Source organism: Triturus cristatus, chromosome 4_1 (assembly GCF_964204655.1).
Source record: "Triturus cristatus chromosome 4_1, aTriCri1.1, whole genome shotgun sequence".
NCBI lineage: Eukaryota > Metazoa > Chordata > Amphibia > Caudata > Salamandridae > Triturus > Triturus cristatus.
In genome coordinates, this window is record NC_140585.1 from 1,290,903,717 (window position 1) to 1,290,922,784 (window position 19,068).

Consider the following 19,068-nt stretch of genomic DNA (forward strand, 5'->3'; position numbering starts at 1 on the left):
AGTAATATTACATCTCTCTAGATGTACAAAAGGTGTTCTGTTACTTAAACATTTTGAAGTCTACACACTATATTCTTAGCTTTCCAACTTTATAAGTGTGCATACTGTGTACCTTAACCACTGTGTTTTTTACTTTGGACTCTTACCGTGTTACATACTACAGAGTCATATCGTTACACTTACACAACTCAAAATAATGTGAGCTTTCATATATTAAATGGTGTTCTTATTGTATGTCTTACCATTACATATTTATAGATTTTAAAATTGTATTCACAAACCTTAATGTATTTATTTTATGCTTTTACAGATGCACATGTTGTATATCCAGAATATTTAACCTCTTAAAAGTACTTGTAGTGCGATCTTAACATTTCGACTTGACAAATGTACAAACTGTATCTCTGTACTTCTTAGATGTAGATGAGTAAATGCCTTAACTTGACCTCCCTATCTATTTACATACTTTACACTTTGAACTGTATTTCTTCACTAATTTAAATATGGTATGGCTTTAATTCTACACATTCAGACATGTCATATCCCTTGACAGTGCAGATGTGATATTGTATACCTTAACTTTACATATGTACTTTACAGGTGTGTATGATGCTAATATTTGCTTTGCAGAGCTGCAGATCAAAATGTATGCAGGGTCTTTACAGATGTACATGCTTTTACTTTACAGATGTACAAACGTTATGGCTGTTATATACAGAGTTACACACTTTAACCCTTTAGTTTGCATATGTAAACACAGAATGCCTTTTCTTTACAGATACACCATGTATCCCTTTAGTTTACAGATGTGCAAACTGCCTTTTCTTCACTCTGCTATACCTGGTATCTCTTTAGTTTGTAGACGGCAAACTAAATGCCTTTTCTTTACAGAGGTACACCCTGCATTCCTTTAGTTCACAGATGTGCAAACGTTATGCTGTTTCTTTACAGAGATACACCATCTTGCCTTTTAATTTACACATGTGCAAACTAGAAGCATTTTCGTTACGGTGTTAAACCTGGTATCCCTTTCGTTTGCAGTTGGCAAACTAAATGTTTTTTCTTTACAGAGGAACACCCGCTATTCCTCTAGTTCACAGATGTGCAAACGTTATGCCTTTTCTTTACAGAGTTACACCATCTTTCCTTTTAATTTACACATGTGCAAACTAGAAGATTTTTTTTTTACAGTGTTTCACCTGGTATCCCTTTAGTTTACTGACATGTACATTGAATGCTTTTCTTTACAGATATACACCCTGTATCCATTTAGTTCACATATGTGCAAGCTGTATACATTTTCTTTACAGAGTTACACTTTGTATCCTTTTTGTTCACAGATGTGCAAACTTAGTGGCATATTTACAAGCCCCTATTGCCAACACACTGTCACTAAAAGTGACGTTGTCTTGCCAATTGGGGATTTGCCGTATTTACAAGGCAGCGTTAAGCTACTTAACACTGCTTAACGCTGCCTTGTAAATAATGCCCTTTTTCCCGCTTTACTTAGAGTGAAAGGGGAGGGCAATTGCTGTTGCACTGGGCAATGCACCGCAACAACCATTGATTTTGACACTGCCCCTTATTTATGAGGGTGGGGAAAATAGGAGGCAGTGCCAAAATTAAGAACAGGGAACACTTGGTTTTAAACAGGCAAAACGAGGATAAAACCTTTATTTCTCCTCGTTTTTGCTGTTTCCATGTGTGCTGTCTTGTGGTAGACCTTCCTGCACATAAACATTCACTCCCCCCAACGCAGACACACTTGCAGCATGGTGCAAGGGTGCCTGCGCTGGCGCTAGGCAGCTGAACTCAGAGCCAGGCTATGCAGGGATGCACCGCACTCTTGTGAATACGGCACATATCCTGCCTTTTCAGAATGGAGAAGCATAGCGTTAGCAATGTTGGCTTAACCCGACGCTTCTCCATTCTGTTGAAAATATGCCCCATAATGCCTTTTGTTTACAAAGGTACATAGACCGGGTGCTTTTGACACATATTGAAAGATTAACTTCGTAATGTACTTTACTTTGAAACTCTAAACATGTACCTACTGCCTGACTTAGTTTGCACCTTTACTGTTTTTGATTCTATACACTTTTACTTTATGCTTTATCGTGTAATATTCAGGGGAAAAAGAAGGTACATCAAGCTTCTTAAAGATCTATAAAGCGCCAGTCTTCTACCCTTACTGGGATAAAACCATAAAGCTTTGTTTCTGTGTCTGACAAAACATAGAAAAAAACCAATGAGAGTCAAAATTGAGAAGGAGACAATGTTTTACATAAAACTAAAAGTGCACACTCTTAAATCTATCTGAATGCAGAGTACTGGATTATAGACCAAACAAGAGATTAGTGGTCCTAGATATGGACACACTTACTTTTGATATTTGGCTATGCTTCTTTAAGGTTTAACCCTGTATTTTGTAAATACAGTAGCAAATACCAGCAATTACAACCAGTCTGTTCTTCTACAAGGATATAAGGGAGATGGACATGAACAAAGAATCAGTCAAGCTCCTGCAATATCAGGGGACACAAATAGCTCTAGTTTTTGCGACTGTGCTTTGCATCATTTACTTCCCAATATTTATCCTACCAATCAAAACCCTTACTGCTGCTAATCCCTAAAAGAATATATATTTTATGGAACGTAACATGATCAGAACTCATGAAACTCATATGAGGTCAAGGGTGTACTGCAGGGTCAGCTATGACAATCCTGTGTTCTGTAGAGGAATCCTGAGAGCAGCCACCAAGGTATAGTGAGAGCTGCTTAGATGAGGCATGGATCAGCCAGTCATTACATGAGGAGTCGGTTCAGCCCCCGGTGCATCTCAAGTGGATTCCTGGGCTCTAGGAACACTAGGGGGCAGAGGGGACCAAGGGTTTCAGCCAGATTTGGATACAAAGCAGAATGACACTGTTCTTCTCTCTATGTTCTGTAAGGGCGGCAACTCAAAAACCACATAGGCTACACACTTGAGGCCTGAATCATTCGGTCATTGCATAAGATATAGGTTCACCCATAGTTCATTTTCTGGTTTAGAGGCACGAAGTATAGGACACGGTGGGCACAGGAGAAAAAAGGAAGCAGCCATCTTCTTATGGGTGGCCACAAATGAATTCTCCTATCTCCATATTATATGGTGGGGTTGTGATTCCAAAATCAGCAAAATGTTCTAAATTGTAAAATCTGTTGAAACTTTCTTTCTTTAAAAGGCACTACTTGGCCATCCACATATAGATTTCTAAAGATGTTGAACTCTGGGTGTTTATTTTGCACGTTTCGACGACAAGCATTCTCGAGTGTGTTTCTAGCCATGTTTAGTAGATAGTGCCAAGTGACTCTTCATCAACCGACGTTTTCCTTTAGTGACTTGATTAAACCTTTCATTCGCCTGATCCATCAGTAATATAGAGTCATCAAGTCTTGGTCACTTTGTGTGATGTTCACCCATACCAAAGGCAATGGCTTTTAGTACAGCTCCAGCATCAAATTATCTTTCCAATGCTCCAAAATTTGAGACATTACGGAGACATTATACATATATTAGCGATTGAAAGGGTCGTTTTCTAAAGACCATCAGAAGATTGTCAGACACGCTTGTCATGTGTGCTGGCTGTAGTTGCTGAGGAAATTCTGATAAATTGATGATTTCAGAAATCTGGGGTATGAGTCTCTCTCCATGTGGCGGTAAACAATCTTCTGGGCATCTTCAAAACAGTACGGACTGGAGTGCTGCAGTTCCTTGATGATATCTTCTCTCGTCGGGCTGTCTATGTTAATCTGAAAAAAGGAGAATTGTTATTACAGATAGTCTTGACTTGCTGTTGTTTGTGGAAATGCATAGATTGGTCTAAGGTAGCAATTACTGGTAAAGCCGAAGCCTGTATGCCAATGGGGGTATTCCGGAGAGATAGTGAAAGGCAATCATCCCTACATTACTTCAATCAATGTGCAATCATTGCCCATAGGAAAATTCAGGGGGGTGAATTTTCCTGCATCATCACCACTTTCTTGCTTTGCATGGCTGCTAACAAAGTTACCAAATGCGCTATTAGTGTTCCTTACAGGGAGATCTGCAGACTAGTAAACTACCTGAAACCACCATAGGACTCCAAAGAAATGGCAGGTGGTAGTGTTCATTGTGCACTGACAAATACGGTGGGATTTAACACCTGTTATATAGGAGCAAATGGACGTGGGCTCTGAGAATGCATCCCATCATTGGAGACTCGGTCAAAGAATTTGTTAAATTCAACTTATCTTCCAGTCGAAAATACTATCTCATCCCCCAAAAACACTCTGTAAAACCAGCCTTCTGTTATCATGTTATGTGCTCTATTGTGTGGTACCAGAACATGGTAATGTTCGAAATGGGGTCCCTGGGTGGCAGTAGTTTGCACTCTGTTCAAGTAGGGACCCTTAATCTAGCCAGGGTGAAGGAGTCACACAACTAAGATAACCCCTGCTCACCCTCTTTTTAGCTTGGCATGAGCAGTCAAGGTTATCTCAAAAGGAGTCCATACCAGTGCATGTCCTACCTTTTAAATACACTGCACCCTGCCCAAGAGGCTGCCTTGGGCTTACCTTAGGGGTGACTTACATGTAAGGCTCCCTGTTTTCCGTTTTTACTGATTTTTACCGATGAATACAGACAGATAATATTTATTTTATTGTCTGTATTTATTTTTAAATGTAGGATAAAAAAGGAGATTGGGTTGCTTTTTGAGTAATTCTAAATACTGTTTGCCATGACTGCCAGGCCAATAGATGGGTGGATTGATAGATAAGGGGGCTAAAAAAGAAAGGAATTTTAGTAAAGAGGCTTTAACAGCAGTAGAAATGCACAAGGCTGATACTGAAATTTGTATATTTCCTAATAAGTGTGTTGATTTATCTTCTACCGGTATTTACAGCATTGAAACTTAGAAGGCATTCAAGCATAAGTGCATATTTACAGGTTAAATAAATGTGGAAATATACTAATTTCAGCTTCATTTTTCCACAAAATACAGATAAAATGTGCAAAAAATAAATATGGATAAATACAGATGGAATTGTCAAAAAAATAAATACCATAAAACCGGGAGTAAAAGGTAAGGATTGGGCCACTTGCCAGGACTAAATGGCAGGTTAAAACCACACACACAGACACCGCAGTAACAGGTCTGAGGCATTTTTGCAGGGCTACTCATGTGGGTGGCACAAACAGCGCTACAAGCCCATTAGCAACATTTGATTTACAGGCCCTGGGCACACACGGTGCAGTTTACTAGGGACTTACTAGTAAATCAAATATGCTATTCATGGATAAACCAATGACCAGTACAATTTAGACAGAGTGCATATGCACTTTAGCACTGGTTGGCAGTGGTAAAAAGCCCAGAGTCCCAAAGCCAACAAGACAGGTCAGTGAAAATAGGAGGAAGAAGGCACAAAGTTTGCTGATTATCCTGTAAAAAGGGCCAGGTCCAACAGGTAGTCAAAATATTTTCTGACTCAGATATCATGTCCTAAATATTGTTTTAAAAAAGTATCCCCCTATTGTAATTCATAGTAGCCAGTGAGATAAGATTCTTGTAAACAATACTTAGCACACAATATTTGAGCCAGACTATATTCTGACTATAATATTCTGAGGTATGAAAGTGGTCTATTGTTTGGATCCTATTCATGAGGAACCCTCAGGTCAAGACACAAGTCACTAAAGTCATGGATCTCACTTACCAATCGAAGACAGTGTGAGGAAGTGGAAGAGACACCCTAGCACCAGATAAGTGTAGCTCTGGTTAAATGTGGAGGTGAGTTGTGGCTCTAGCTACCTAGGCTTTTGTATGCATATATGTAGGAGGAGGGTATGTGTGGGGTCTGTGGTGGGCGTGGACAACATTGGATAGGGTAGCTCAGTTATATGCTCAGAATGGACTTTTGATATGAGACATCCTGGAAACACAACATACAGCATTTTCACATATGTGACACCCTATGTCTCCTCTTGGCAAATCTTGTCTGACATATGTCAATAAAGTATTTTGCATTGGATGGTATTGTACTGCTATGCTGGAAAACAAAACAGCGATGGGGAATAATGGTTGCAATAGTATCAGCCATTACTAATTACCCAGACCTGCATTTCAGCCCTTCATTTTATGACCACTGTGCCATGTCTGACAAAAAAAAACAATCTATTATGTATCGAAACCGTTATATTCTGCATATAAATGACGAGCTGTGGATGCAAAACAGTAGGGTATGCATGCAAACCACAATTTTATGCTTGTGAATTTGTACATTATGAGGATGAGCTAAAATAAAATACCTATAAATCAACACATTGGCCATACACTTCAGTGCGTTACACAAACAGACCAATATTTACTTTACACACAAATGTATTAAACAGATACAGCAGTGTTTTATTGATACAATCCAATATAATGGAGTATGCCTATAAACTGCACATCTTAGCCCAGGTGATTTTTCACACATACGCATGTATGAAATTAGCATGCATGCGTTTACAACACATGTCTTTACCACGCATCAATTACAATGTAATGCCTTTACCACGCATTGCCTTAACCATGCAAACCTTTACCATGCATATACCTTCACCACATATGCCTTTACAACAGAAGGTAAGGGAAAACCCTACACACATATATATATATATATTCCCTTTTTTTTTTATGGCCAGGCCCCGGGGATGGGGTTCCCAGGCCTCACAATCAGCCCAGGAGGGGGGCCATGAGGGCCCCTTACTTTTAATCATATTGGCTTGGTCCTGGGGATGGGGCCCCAGGTTCCAAAATTGGCCCTAGAGGGGAGCGTCGAAATCCACCCGGGACGGGAGCTGCATGGCCCTCTCTCCCATTGTTTACTATCGATTGGGCCCTGAGGGATGGCAGTCTCCAGGGCTGTAATTTGTCTGGGAAGGGCAGCCACATGGGCCCCTCTCCCCTATTTTATGAAAGATATTCTCCCTGGTACATGGCCCACCTGGGGTGCAAATTAAAAAACAAGTGTGTGAGATCGCACTTGTTTTTGTGAAAAATGATGCAACGGATTTGCAGATCCTCCTAAATCGTATGACAAAAATTAAGAAGGAAAAAGTTTGGGGGCCCAGTGGGGTTCCTGTGGGGCCCCACTACCAGGCTTTAAGGGTTAGGGTGTCCCTACCCTGGCCCCTTCAGTTTTTTTTTTTTTACTTTTCTTTTGGGACTCGGCTGAGTCTGTGTCCGAAGATGGCTGCCAACACTTCCTAGTTGAAGTATTGGCCACCAATCAGATATCACCATGAGGTCTGTTGGATCAAAATGTCCCTAGATATACAAGTTTCCTTATTCTTTAATAATTCCAAAACTACTGAAAAAATTTACACTAAATTACAAAAAGTGCTCTTTCTGGACCAAGAGCAAGCTTTCTGCCAAATTTGGTGTATTCCGCTGAGCGGTTCGGGCTGTAGTCATGTCCAAATCCCCTAGAAAACCCCCGCTTCATCTTGGCCCCCGTTTCACAGATCACCCCAGAACTTTCCAGACAGCAGCTGAAGTGGCCAGTAGACTACTTTTGAAACTTTTGTGTAGATTAGTCAAATGGAGCCAACGTTATTAGCAAAAAAAAATGCTTCACTTATGGAAACTAAGCCCTAACTAAAACTACCTATTGGTGTGAATATATATATGTCTATATAAATATATTACGTTTTTTTAATTGGAGGAACCCAACTCCATTACCCACCTCTAAACCCTAAAAACACCCTTACCACCCAATTCTCTTACCTACCCCTAAAAACCCCTACCTCCCAATTCCCTTATCCACACCTAAATCCAAAAAGCACCCTTACGATCCTATACCCTTACCACCCAATTCCTTTACCCACCACTAAACCCTAAAAAGCACACTTACCAACCTATACCCTTACCTACCCCTAAACCCTAAAAACACCCATACCACCCTATTTCCTTAGCCAGGGGTAAAGTGATAAAGGCATATGCATGGTAAAACAAACATATGTGGTAGAGCCTAGGCCTGGGCGAAGGTCACCAAGTTCTGCTACGAGGAATTCCGTGGAATGCCCCAAAATATCCATGAGACTCTGCGGAATCCCGCTAGTTGGCAGAGATGCTCAATGCGCCTGTTTGGGCCATGTTTTTTGACGTTCAGCAACATGCTGCACGTTCTCGAGCTTGAAATCGCACCACAAGGATAAAATCTGCTCGATGATGCAGCTGCGGTCACTGCCATTGTCTTGTGCTTGCTGTCTTCAGAAAACAGGTGCCAGATGTCACAGGTGTGGCCAAAGACCCATGCTAGCAGCTGGCAAGTCATCTAAGCACTCACAGGTAGTCAGCAATTCTCGTTGGCACATGTAGGCGGCCGGTAAATCTCGTTGGCACTTGCGAGCACTTGGCAAGAGTCATCGTGCTCTCCAGCACCAGCAAAAACCTGGCTCGAGGGTGCCAACCGGAAACAAATTCCACTACAGGGCAGAATTTATTGGAAACTCCGTGTTTTTCACGGATCTCACAAAGTTCCCGAAGTCTGCAAATTCCACGAGCGCAGCGGAATTTTAAGGCCAGGCCTAGTAGAGGCAAATTGTGGAAAAGCTATTGCGTTGCAATTGATGCATGGTCGTTGTAATGCCTGCATGATAAAGGCTATTTCCCAAGCCAATGTGCTTGATGTGTGCATGAATACCTTAATGGTGCATTGTATGAACCCACATAGTGATACCACAAACTAATCATATTGTGTACAAACCAACAAAGTGCATACAAACCTATAAAACCTGCGTGAACCAGGCAGTATGCGCAAAGGTACACAGTTTATGGTTCACACATAAAACAATGTAGTTGCTATGCAAACAACACTGGTTGGTATACATCAGAATGTGTCACATAAAATACAGATGAAATTAGGCTGTTTTGTGCCTCTTTGTATACGGCTTGCCAAACTTAATCTACTCCATCTTTATGTACACAGAGTTCATCAAACAAACTTTCTTTATGCGTCCTGGATTCTCTTCAATCTTGGGCGAGCTGCTTTGTGAGTGAAGTAATTCTTCTCTGTTGGCTGCATATTACAGATAGGGCACACTTTCCTATTTAAACAGGTGCACTGGGTGCAAACAGGGAAAATGTGTCCTATTAGGAAGAATGTGCTGCCCTCAGGACAGCTGCAAACTTGCACTGCCCCCAGGGCAGCACAGTTAAGAGAAATACAGAGCAGCTGTTCAAAAGCTGCTCATTGTTTCTCTGTGCAGGCAGCAACATGCCTGCACTTTCAAGAGGGGAGAGAAATCCCCTAGATGCAATAAGTGACTTCACCCGCTGCAAGAGGATGTCTGGTGGGTCCATGAAACACCTTTTCTCCCTTCCAGAGGACTTCCTTTAAGAGGCGCACTGAAAGTGTGCTGCCTCTTTGTGGTGCGCTTTCAGTGCGCCTTGTAAAGGCATGCTTGCCTCTGGCCCACGCCCGTAATAGGGCACGGGGACGAGATAAAAGAGATTCCCTCATTTGCATGAGGCCTCACCCACGTGTAAAAGAGTGAAAGCACTCTCTTGATAGTGCTGGCGCTACATGTGTGCCAGTGCTATCTGTATTACATAAGGCGCCGCATGAGCATCTGCCACCCCTTCTGTAATACCAAAGTGCCCCAGGGTGGCACAAAGCAGGTGCAAACGCCCATTGCAACCCCCGGGACTCTTCTGCAATATGAGTCCTGCTGTGAAACCTTTGCATTTGAGGCTGAGGGTACAGACTGATAACAGTCCCCGGTCCCTGGGAATAACGTCATGTCCTGTTTAGTTTTGTATGCGCTGATTCTGTTCTCCTCTGCTGTCTGAAAGTCTAAAAACACAATGGGCCTGATTCACAAAGAGACTTACGAGTTACGACGCGTACATTTACGAGTTCAGGGTCTCCGTACTCGTGGCAAAATATCTGCATTGACCACTGTAGTGCAGAAAATCTGCCTCAAATGCAGTTATACCACCAGGCATGCGGAGATTCCGCACTTGTAACTTTACTACTGCTTCAGCACTCAAAATAGGCAAAGAAGTACAGATCATGCTTAATATATTTTCCTAGTATTTATTTATGTTTGACTTTTCTGTCATTTTTCCATCTCTTGTGCTCTTTCTGTTATGGCTTATTTCACTGCCTTGATTAGAATTATTTTATTTTGTCCTGCCTAATGCCATTCCATTATACGGCCCTCCAACACTCTTTTTTTTGTCAGTAGATTTCCCTCTCCTCTGGTTTTCTGATCTTCAAAATCTAATTCCATCTATTCCTGGTTTTCCAATGGATGCTACTGCATTCAGTTATGTATATTAAATACTTATCATATTATGTAACATACTTAAAATGCTATATTACCTTTTAGCCCAAGCTTCAATCGACCTGTTATATCTGTTCTGTGGTGATTGCCAAACCCATTGGTTGTTTCCCCAGCATATCAGGCACGCTTACTTGTCAGCAGTTCTGTGAGGAAATATGTACTTTACATGCCAATCTTACTTGGGAGAGGCACCTAAGACATTGGTCAGATCAGTGTTTAAAGGGCATTACTATCAATAGTGCAGCAGGTGCAGTTGCAGTTGCAGCAGGGCCCAGTGATGTGGGGGGCATGCTGGGCATGACTTATGGATGTCTTCCACTATGAATCAGTGGGTTTAGCATAACATACCGTGTATTTGTGAAGCGCACATTCACCCCTAACGGGTTATCTTGGCGCTAAATAACAGATGTTTATTAGGGCTCATGTTCCTTTATTACATTAGGGTCCACAGCACCCTAGCTACATCAGTGCAGCAATCGTGAATTTGGAGTTTGCTCCACCACCGAACTTTCTCACTGACTCCAGTATTGGAAAGTCTGTTTATCCTTGCCACTGCAAATGACATACTCAAGGCCCCTAAGTACAGGAGGGAATTATGCTGTTTACTTAGGAAAGACCATCCTGATCACCTCTTAAAATTGCATAAAAGAAAAACACAGAAGTTGAAAACTATTGTGGTTTGTAAGATAGAGGCCCTAAGGTTTTGGGACAGTGTAATGAATGTGCCATTTATGTGGATAACTAGCCTGATAATGACCATCGCCCATCACCATCTCATTCTTATTTAGCATATTATAACATAATATAGTGATGTGTAGGCCTGCCTAGTAAGAATAAGCTACACAGTAGGGCTTGATTATGTCTCTTTCAGATCCTGACTTTATCTTGCTTAACGGCAGTGCTTCCTATTGGCTTTGGCATGATCTTATGTCATCTTGCATACTAATTCTGCTCTTTTGCATGAATAGAGGCTTATGCTTGAGTGACTCCATTTTCTGAGCTGTCGCCATTTTCTGAGCTTCACTAGGTGAGAAGGGCATGTTTTCCTTTTCACTTGTTTTTCGCACTTTACTGACTAGAAAGAACTGGATCTTGTCAGAGGAATGTGCTCGCTCTGCTCTGAAGCCATAACAGACGCCTGGCCAGCTGAAGCTGTGGCCTTGGTGCGGAGTGGTACGGACTCTGATGGGAAAAGGGGGCGAGGCTCACCAGGAGCTTCGTCTTACTTCTCCACTTGTACTAAAGGAGGTGTCTGGGTTCTGTTCGGTGGAAATTTATCACAGGGCAGACGTGCAGCTGTGGCAGTGGGGCGTATAGTGTCACTTCTGTCTCCTGTTTCGGCCAAAGAACCGGACTCCCCTTTGGCGAAGTGGAAACGGGATGGACAGACAGTTGGTGAGGTGTTCCACTAATTTCTAGTTTTCCTACTGTTCTTGCTTACTATAACTTGATTTTCAGGTTCCATACATTTATATACATATATAGATTTCTACATATATGTTTGCCTTGATTGTTTTTCAATCATACTATTGATATGTTAGAGTCTGCTATGATAGGTGCATTTGGCTTACCGTGTGGTGCTATTTACTAATAAATATATCCCAGATATGCCAATTCGTCTTTTCCTTGTAGCAGGAGGTGTGGACTCGTCTTGGCCAAGTATTCTGTTGTAGAAGGATGGGTGAATTCCCATCTAGCAGGTCATTGTGTTATAGGAAGTTGCTCTACTCCTGGCAAGTGATGTGCAAAGTATATCTCGATCTAGAGAAGTGTTGTGTGTGTTACCTTGGTCTAGAGGAGACTCTTGTGGTATCGTTTTCTTGCCTTGCCTTTGGGGGAGTGTTGAAAGTTTGCCCACCTTAGGAAGTGCTGTGTATATGTTCTATTCCATAAGTTTGGAACTGATATTCTCTCCCTGGGAAAGTGCCTTGGTCCAGGGGCGATCTGAGACCTTTCATTACAGAGAGAAATACAAAATATCCTTGAAATCGAGTGATAATACCCCAGCCTCATACCTCATGGAGCCAAAACACAGTAATTACATCCCTAGGTTAAGTATCATTGGGAGTCCATCATTTAGTAAGTTTGGAGGTATGGGGGAATCCGGCAGCTAGCATGAGCTAAGAGGTTGAAGTAACATGAAGGATGAATTGATATTTACCAAGAGGGAATAACCAGCATGATGCTTCGATGCCTTTGTATCCTAAACCGCCAGCAGGTCTGAAATACAACACTAAATGTTCATCCTTACTGGGTGTATTAATTCACTTATGAGTACCTCTCTGGGCGAGTTCGGCTGAATGTAGAGTTTGAAAAGTTTTCTTGCCCTTGCATTCCTTTTCCATCGGCATGTTATCCTTTTGTACTTTTCACAGGCGATCCAAAACTCCAGGTTTTCATCACTGTACTCAGTCTTCAAGTAGGCTTTGTACACCATTGGCCCATCTGCAAACAGAATGAAAAAAATGCCCATTGTTAACTATGTATTAGAGGCAATGTTAAGGAACCAATTTCAGGTGGTTTGCATTTTTAAATAAGCAGCCGCCATTGGCTAAGAGGTTGGGCCTTTAAGTCAGGAATTTTATGATAAACAACTCATGCTTGTATCTAAAGGGATTAATTTAAATTAGTGCAAACCCCATGCAGTTGGTCTGTCAGAGGATGTGTCTCCCGATCCAGTCTCAATTTTCTACCTTATTTAAATTTAGTAACTGTGTTAGTAGACAATTTCCCCCTAAAACTAAGGCGACGTACATGGTGCGAGTAGTTTGAAGGGGAATAAAATATTCGATGGTAGGTCTGCCATTGAATACCACTGTCACATAATTATCATCACTTATGGTATTCTTAAGGAGAGACCCTCAAAGTCATGGGTTTCTTCAGATAAAAGGGTTGAGAGCCCCAATGAAAACTATAAAGTGGTGCAGGGCCAATAATTACTTGGACAGACCTTATGCTCCAACATTCTGATGTCAGTCTTTCTGTTTCTGTTTTTTAAATTTAAAACATTATACTGTCAGTGGGTGGAATGTTCTTATATATGGGATAAAGTATTCCCTTCCATATAATATAAGCAATCTGTAACTCATTAAGGAATTCTGTGATCAAATAGAGAAACAAGGCCAAAGGTCGGGTTCCAATTGAAGATCATGACAGTCAGATGTGACTTGCAATATCCTCTTAACTTATGGCAAAGGATATTTTATTCATTATAATATGTGATCACACCATCATCATAAAACTGCTTAAATCCATGGGGTCAGATTCATAAAGGTAAACTTACACCTGTGTGTAAGTTTACTATTTTTGTGCTGTTTTCAAACTATCAGTTAATGGTAAGTTTACAACTGCAAAGACTCCACAGCCAAAGAGGAGAACTCTGTACTCTGTACATAAAAAGATAGGCCTATCCTATCATTTTCTGTGCAAAGTTCTCTGCATGGTCAGTGGAGCTTCCATAGTAGTAATCTTACTATTAACCCGTAGTTTGTGAATAGCAAAAAATAGTAAACTTAATCAAAAGTGTAAGTTAACTTTGTGAATCAGGCCCTTGATGTCCTGCTTTTTCATATGAAAGAGATAGCATGGTTGCAGGCATAAAGAATAAAAGGTGAATCTGTAATGCAAAATTAAAAACACCAAAAACATAAGGGTGGACGATTCACAAAAGTAAGTTACAGTTGTGAGCAATTTACAGATGTGATGTTACTCTTACACCTTTGAGTAACTTTACTACTTTTGGCTATTCACAAAATTCAAGTGTAAAGTTATTCAAAAGTGAAACTTTCATGTTTCCAGCCCTGGAAAGAGGGCGTGGAGCAAAACGTATCAGTGTAAGTTACCACTCAAAAAACAGTTGTAAGTCCAGCACCAAAATGGGCAACCACTGGTACGGCAATAGTGTACCATTGAAAATAATAAAGGCATTGACTATGTTTACCCCATAGGTAGTTAGATTAAATTAAATTTGTTAAATTAGTTAAGAATATAAACAAATATAATGTAGAGTTAAAAAATATATTAAATCAGTGTATATTTTTTATTTAATTATAAAATATTTCAATAACTTTTTTGCATTGGAAAGGAAGTAGTACACAAACATGACCAGAGATTTTTACAGGACATTGTGGTTGACTCTATAATATTGTGAGCTATGTAGTAAATAAAAAGCAGAATAAGAAATCCATGTACAGCATCCACAGCAAGATAGTGCTAAAAGATCGATATATTTCAGCAGTATGTTCAGAAGACTAATATCTGGATGAAAACCCCTATTGCGCTGATATTAGAGGCTACTTACATTTGGTAGTCATCAGACTCTGGAAAGACTGGGACCATTGGACCACTTCTTGTAAGGAAAGCCTTTTGAGAGAAGAGGGAATGAGAGCTTATCAGACTACTGATTGACCACAACATTGGAGGAGTAAGCAATACTTTAACATCAAGTGCATCTTGGATGAAAACAAGCCTACACATATCTAAAGTAATCAAATGTTACTGGAAGCACATGGAAGCGCAAATGTTTCATAGTCATAAGCTACCAAGCTCGATCTGCCTTAAAAGCTCAGTATTTTGCATTGTTCTATTGGGTCTCTTATCCTAGTGCATAGTGCAATTGGTTTGTTCAAGGATTAGTCTCTTTCTAGAGAGCATTCAGTGAGTTGATGACTTGCTAGGAATATTCTGAGAAAGAGGGCATGTGTAGAGAAGGAAGTGAATTCAGGCCCAAGCTATGGCACATTTTTAAGCATTGACCAAGTACTTTTAATGCTCATACTTGAAGCTCTTAGATAGAAAATAGGATGGTGGATAGAAGTGCCACACTTAGACATATCTATGGACTATCTGGGAGTCAGTGATGAGAATCTGCTGAGTTCCTGGCAAGGACCACTAAAGGAAGAAAGTCATGCTTGAGGATATCTAACACAAGAAGCATAGGATGGTGGAATTATTGATGGTGGTTACATCAACACACTCCTCCTATTAGCACAGATTAGACTACTGGCCATTTGTGACACGGGAGGGAAGTGAGGGAGTAGTGGAGATGTTACAGGTCCCACACACAACTCTGCTACCTCCAAAAGATAAAGAAGGGCAATGGGAGGTATGCAGAGGAAGGGAGAGATCTTAGTCTTCCACTATCTTGGTTCATTGTTGAGCTTGTCCTCATGTACAAATTTATTACAGTACCTGAATGGTTAGATCATTTTTGTGAGTGCTTGCTAAGTTAGGGTAGTTTGTTTTTAAGATAATGGGGTCTGAAACAACCAAGTGCCATTTGTATGTTTCTAAATCTGTTATTTCCGTTTTAAGGTATGTCCACACAAATGATCCAAGAGATAGAACAAGTTAAGGTGTCTTTTGAGACACTGCAGGGGAGCTTACATATTATATCTTGGGAGACCCACCATCTCCACAGTGTCAGTCTAACATTCTTAACTTAGCTCATGCAAGGTTCTTCTGTGGGTACCAAACCCAGGATTTTGCTTTTTAGCGGCAAAAGTTGTTTTTAGAGTTTTGATGGTATCATAGTTAAATATGAGGGAAATCAATTGTCTGCTTTCATAATGTCACATGAATGTGCATATCTCCTCTTAGCAAAAGAGCTTCAAATACAATCAATGCCTCAGCATTCTGGCTCACTGGTGATACCTATCCTAAATCAACACCTATAATTTTTCGATTGTGCCCGATTATATGCTACAGGCGATAACATGAATTTAATCTGCTTTAACAGGACCTGGCAATCTTCTATCTGCGGCATGGTTAATTGCCTTTTACCCTATTTGATTTACTTGTTCCCGTCCTGATAAATTTCTGAGAACTGGGACAAATACAATCCCTTTCTCACTTGACTCTCAGGGTAGTCTGGGTGAGAATTCACATGCTTCTCTAGATGGTAGTGAGGAGGGAGCTCAGCACTCGGCAGTCATACAAAAGATACAATAATATTAATGTCCAGCCTAGCGCTTGTCTTTACAAGAAACACAAGGGACACTTTAGACTTTGGTTGATTGGGTATTACTGTCAGGGCGATGGAGTAAAATACTCAGTCACCCTGATTGAGTTTCCTACTGACATTCGCAGGAACCGCTGTCATGGCGGATTCTGTCAATGCATTGTAGGTTTCATGGACTGCTCTCTCAACATGACAGAGCCGCACAGCAAACTTACAATGGCTTTTTTTTTAGAACTAAAACCCAAACTGGGTTTTTGTTTTGGAAAACAATGCCCCCATTGCCGTGGGCTTTTACTCACATCTTGCACTTTTTGCTGGCCCTTACCACCATGTCTTGCCTGACAGTGAAAGACAGTGAAAACTCGCCAATGTGTTCGCCCACTCTAAATCAGGTGGGCGGACACATGGCCAAACCTCTGATTGCCCTTACTCCATCAGGCTGTCGCAAGATTATGTCAGTGGCTGAGATGAAGTAGTCTCCACCGTCAACATTATGAAAGTCCGTATGCCTCTAAATGAGTCAGTGGACCTTCAGTTTAGTGGAGAGTGCACTCCACCACTGTTGCAACTGAGTACCCTTTCCACCAAACTCTAAATTGGCCCCGAAGTACTTTAATCACAGTTGTACTCAATGCTTCTCACTTCAAGAAATATACAGGCCAGTGACCCTACGTAAGCTCCCTTGTAGGCCATGAACTTGCTCACTCCAGCTCTGGTTCCACCCAGGTATTCCCTCCAGCTCTAGGTTCCCCATCTCACTGTTAATCAGAACTAAGTGAATTAGGCTCATGTATCCACATTTCAATTGTGCTCAACATTTTGAGGTATACTAGCCCTGCTGGGTTCACATTCAGATGTTGTTCTGTACCTGCGTTCCCCTCACACACACATCAACAGGATCCCTGGGCAGCTGGCAAGTCTTTTTTGTGTGCAACAGAGTCAGTTATAGGAGGCATCTAGCAATGCTTTTGTCCAGCCCTTCCAGCAGAGGTTGTGGCACTGGTCCTTGATCAGTTGGATAAAGGCTTTGGCAGTGGCAGTCTTTCAGCAATTCAGCAGCCTTTGAGCAGATTCAGCCGACTAGTTGGGGGACAGCAGTCTGGGTTAGTTGCATCCCTGGACAGACTGAAAGTAGGTGTTGCCCAGGGTGGGCCCATGTTAGTCAGACAGATGCAGCCTGCATACAGGCCTATGACAGTCAGGCAGGTATAGCTCACTGGGCCTATGGCAACCTGGTAAATGTAGCCCTTATCCAGGTCTTTGGTACTCTAGCACATACAACCCCATCCAGGTCTTTGGTCCACTGGCAGATGCAGCCCTGATCAGGAGGATGAGGAGCCCATTGTTGCAGGTTCCGGAGACTAACTGGATAATGGACTAAGGGGACCCTCAGTCATGTGGGTGCTCCCTAGATCACTCTCAAGCTGTCTGCCTCTTGCTGGAAGTACTTCCACCACTAGGGATGCACTGGAACCTGTTCCTCCTGAATAGTCCTTCCTACTACAAGGCCAAGCAGGCTCCTTCCATTTCTGAGCAGGCAGATAGGTTCCTGAGTGCTTCAGGGTAGGTCCACAGCTTTTTCAGCATAAAGCCCAGATTTTAGGTGATAACCACACAACTCTGGGAAACTGGCTATAAGTCAGACACCTGTTCTGGTTGCACAGATGTCCTTTGAGTACTTTGAGGAGCACTCCCTGCCGTACAGTTTCTACTAATTAAGTAGGACTGTGAATCTGGACAACATAATCATCAGAATATAGGGACTGAGTCCACTCACATCATCAGAGTATGTTGGCCCAATTCCTGGCTAGTTCACTGTGAGCCCTCTGTACCACTAACCTGACAGTGTTCCGGATGGTGTCTGCAACCTCAGAACATGACCACTCTAATTCCCCCAAGGAAATTGAGGAAACAGTTCTACCCTTTTGTCATTACTTAGGCATGCCCAAAGGAAGACACAAGAAATGCACGAATTGGCATTTCGATCATTTATTGAAGCAATTAGATTCTTGTGTAAAAATATGAGCTGTAATTATTAGCAGAATGAAACAAAGCATTGTTACCAGCTTTGCAACAAAGGTGAAAAAGATAAACAAATCAATCATGATAACTTTGCAGTAATTATATGAAAAAATATTATACTGATACTTCTTTCTAGCACTATCTATACTATAGAAAGCACAGTGAGAATGCGTTCTTCCAGATCGCTTGGAGCAACCTATCCCTCCATACCTGTGAAAAATGTATCAGGAAGCCAGTGTGCTTCAGAACAGTCCGCCATCCTTTGCAGGATAGGGATTAGAGTCAGCAGGGCTGCATCCCAGACATGGGCGAACGTTCCAGGATACTCCATTGAAGTGCTTGGCTCAGAAGCAGTTTATATAATAAAAGCCTTGTTCCATTCGCACTGTATTAGAGGTGATTGTTTGCCTTTCCGATTTAGCGCTAGCTAGACAACAAAATGCAAAACTAGTGTGCTCAGTGTTCTTGTAGCCTTGGCCAGAATGTACAGGTGTTGTGATAAAATGGTTACGAAGAAATGTGTTTACAAGCAGAACACTTTCTGAGTATGTTATCATGTAAGTGCAAAGCATGTAAACAATCACTGTCAAAAAAGATGTCAAGTTTAAACGTGTGTTTGTAAAATGGAAGCTTTTGGGCAAAGGCCCTGTTAAACCCCACAACACCCTTCCTTGGCCATACAGAACTTGGTCCTGGAATAAAGTGAGATGATTTGAGTCCCACGTTTATACAC

The 19,068-nt window shown here is 41.4% G+C and overlaps 1 protein-coding gene across 2 annotated transcripts in view; it reads right to left on the minus strand.

Moving 5' to 3' along the window:
- Positions 1-269: 269 nt before the first annotated feature.
- The window catches only part of RGS13 (regulator of G protein signaling 13), a 314,077-nt gene continuing 295,278 nt past the window's right edge, over positions 270-19,068 (minus strand). For both annotated transcript variants that reach the window (XM_085654804.1, XM_085654803.1), the window contains exons 3-5: positions 14,655-14,716; positions 12,633-12,799; positions 270-3,792 (exon numbers count right to left, since the gene is read on the minus strand). In XM_085654804.1, coding sequence (XP_085510930.1) covers positions 3,613-3,792; positions 12,633-12,799; positions 14,655-14,716 — 409 coding nt within the window. In that variant the 3' untranslated portion in view covers positions 270-3,612. The remainder of the gene's footprint in view (positions 3,793-12,632; positions 12,800-14,654; positions 14,717-19,068) is intronic.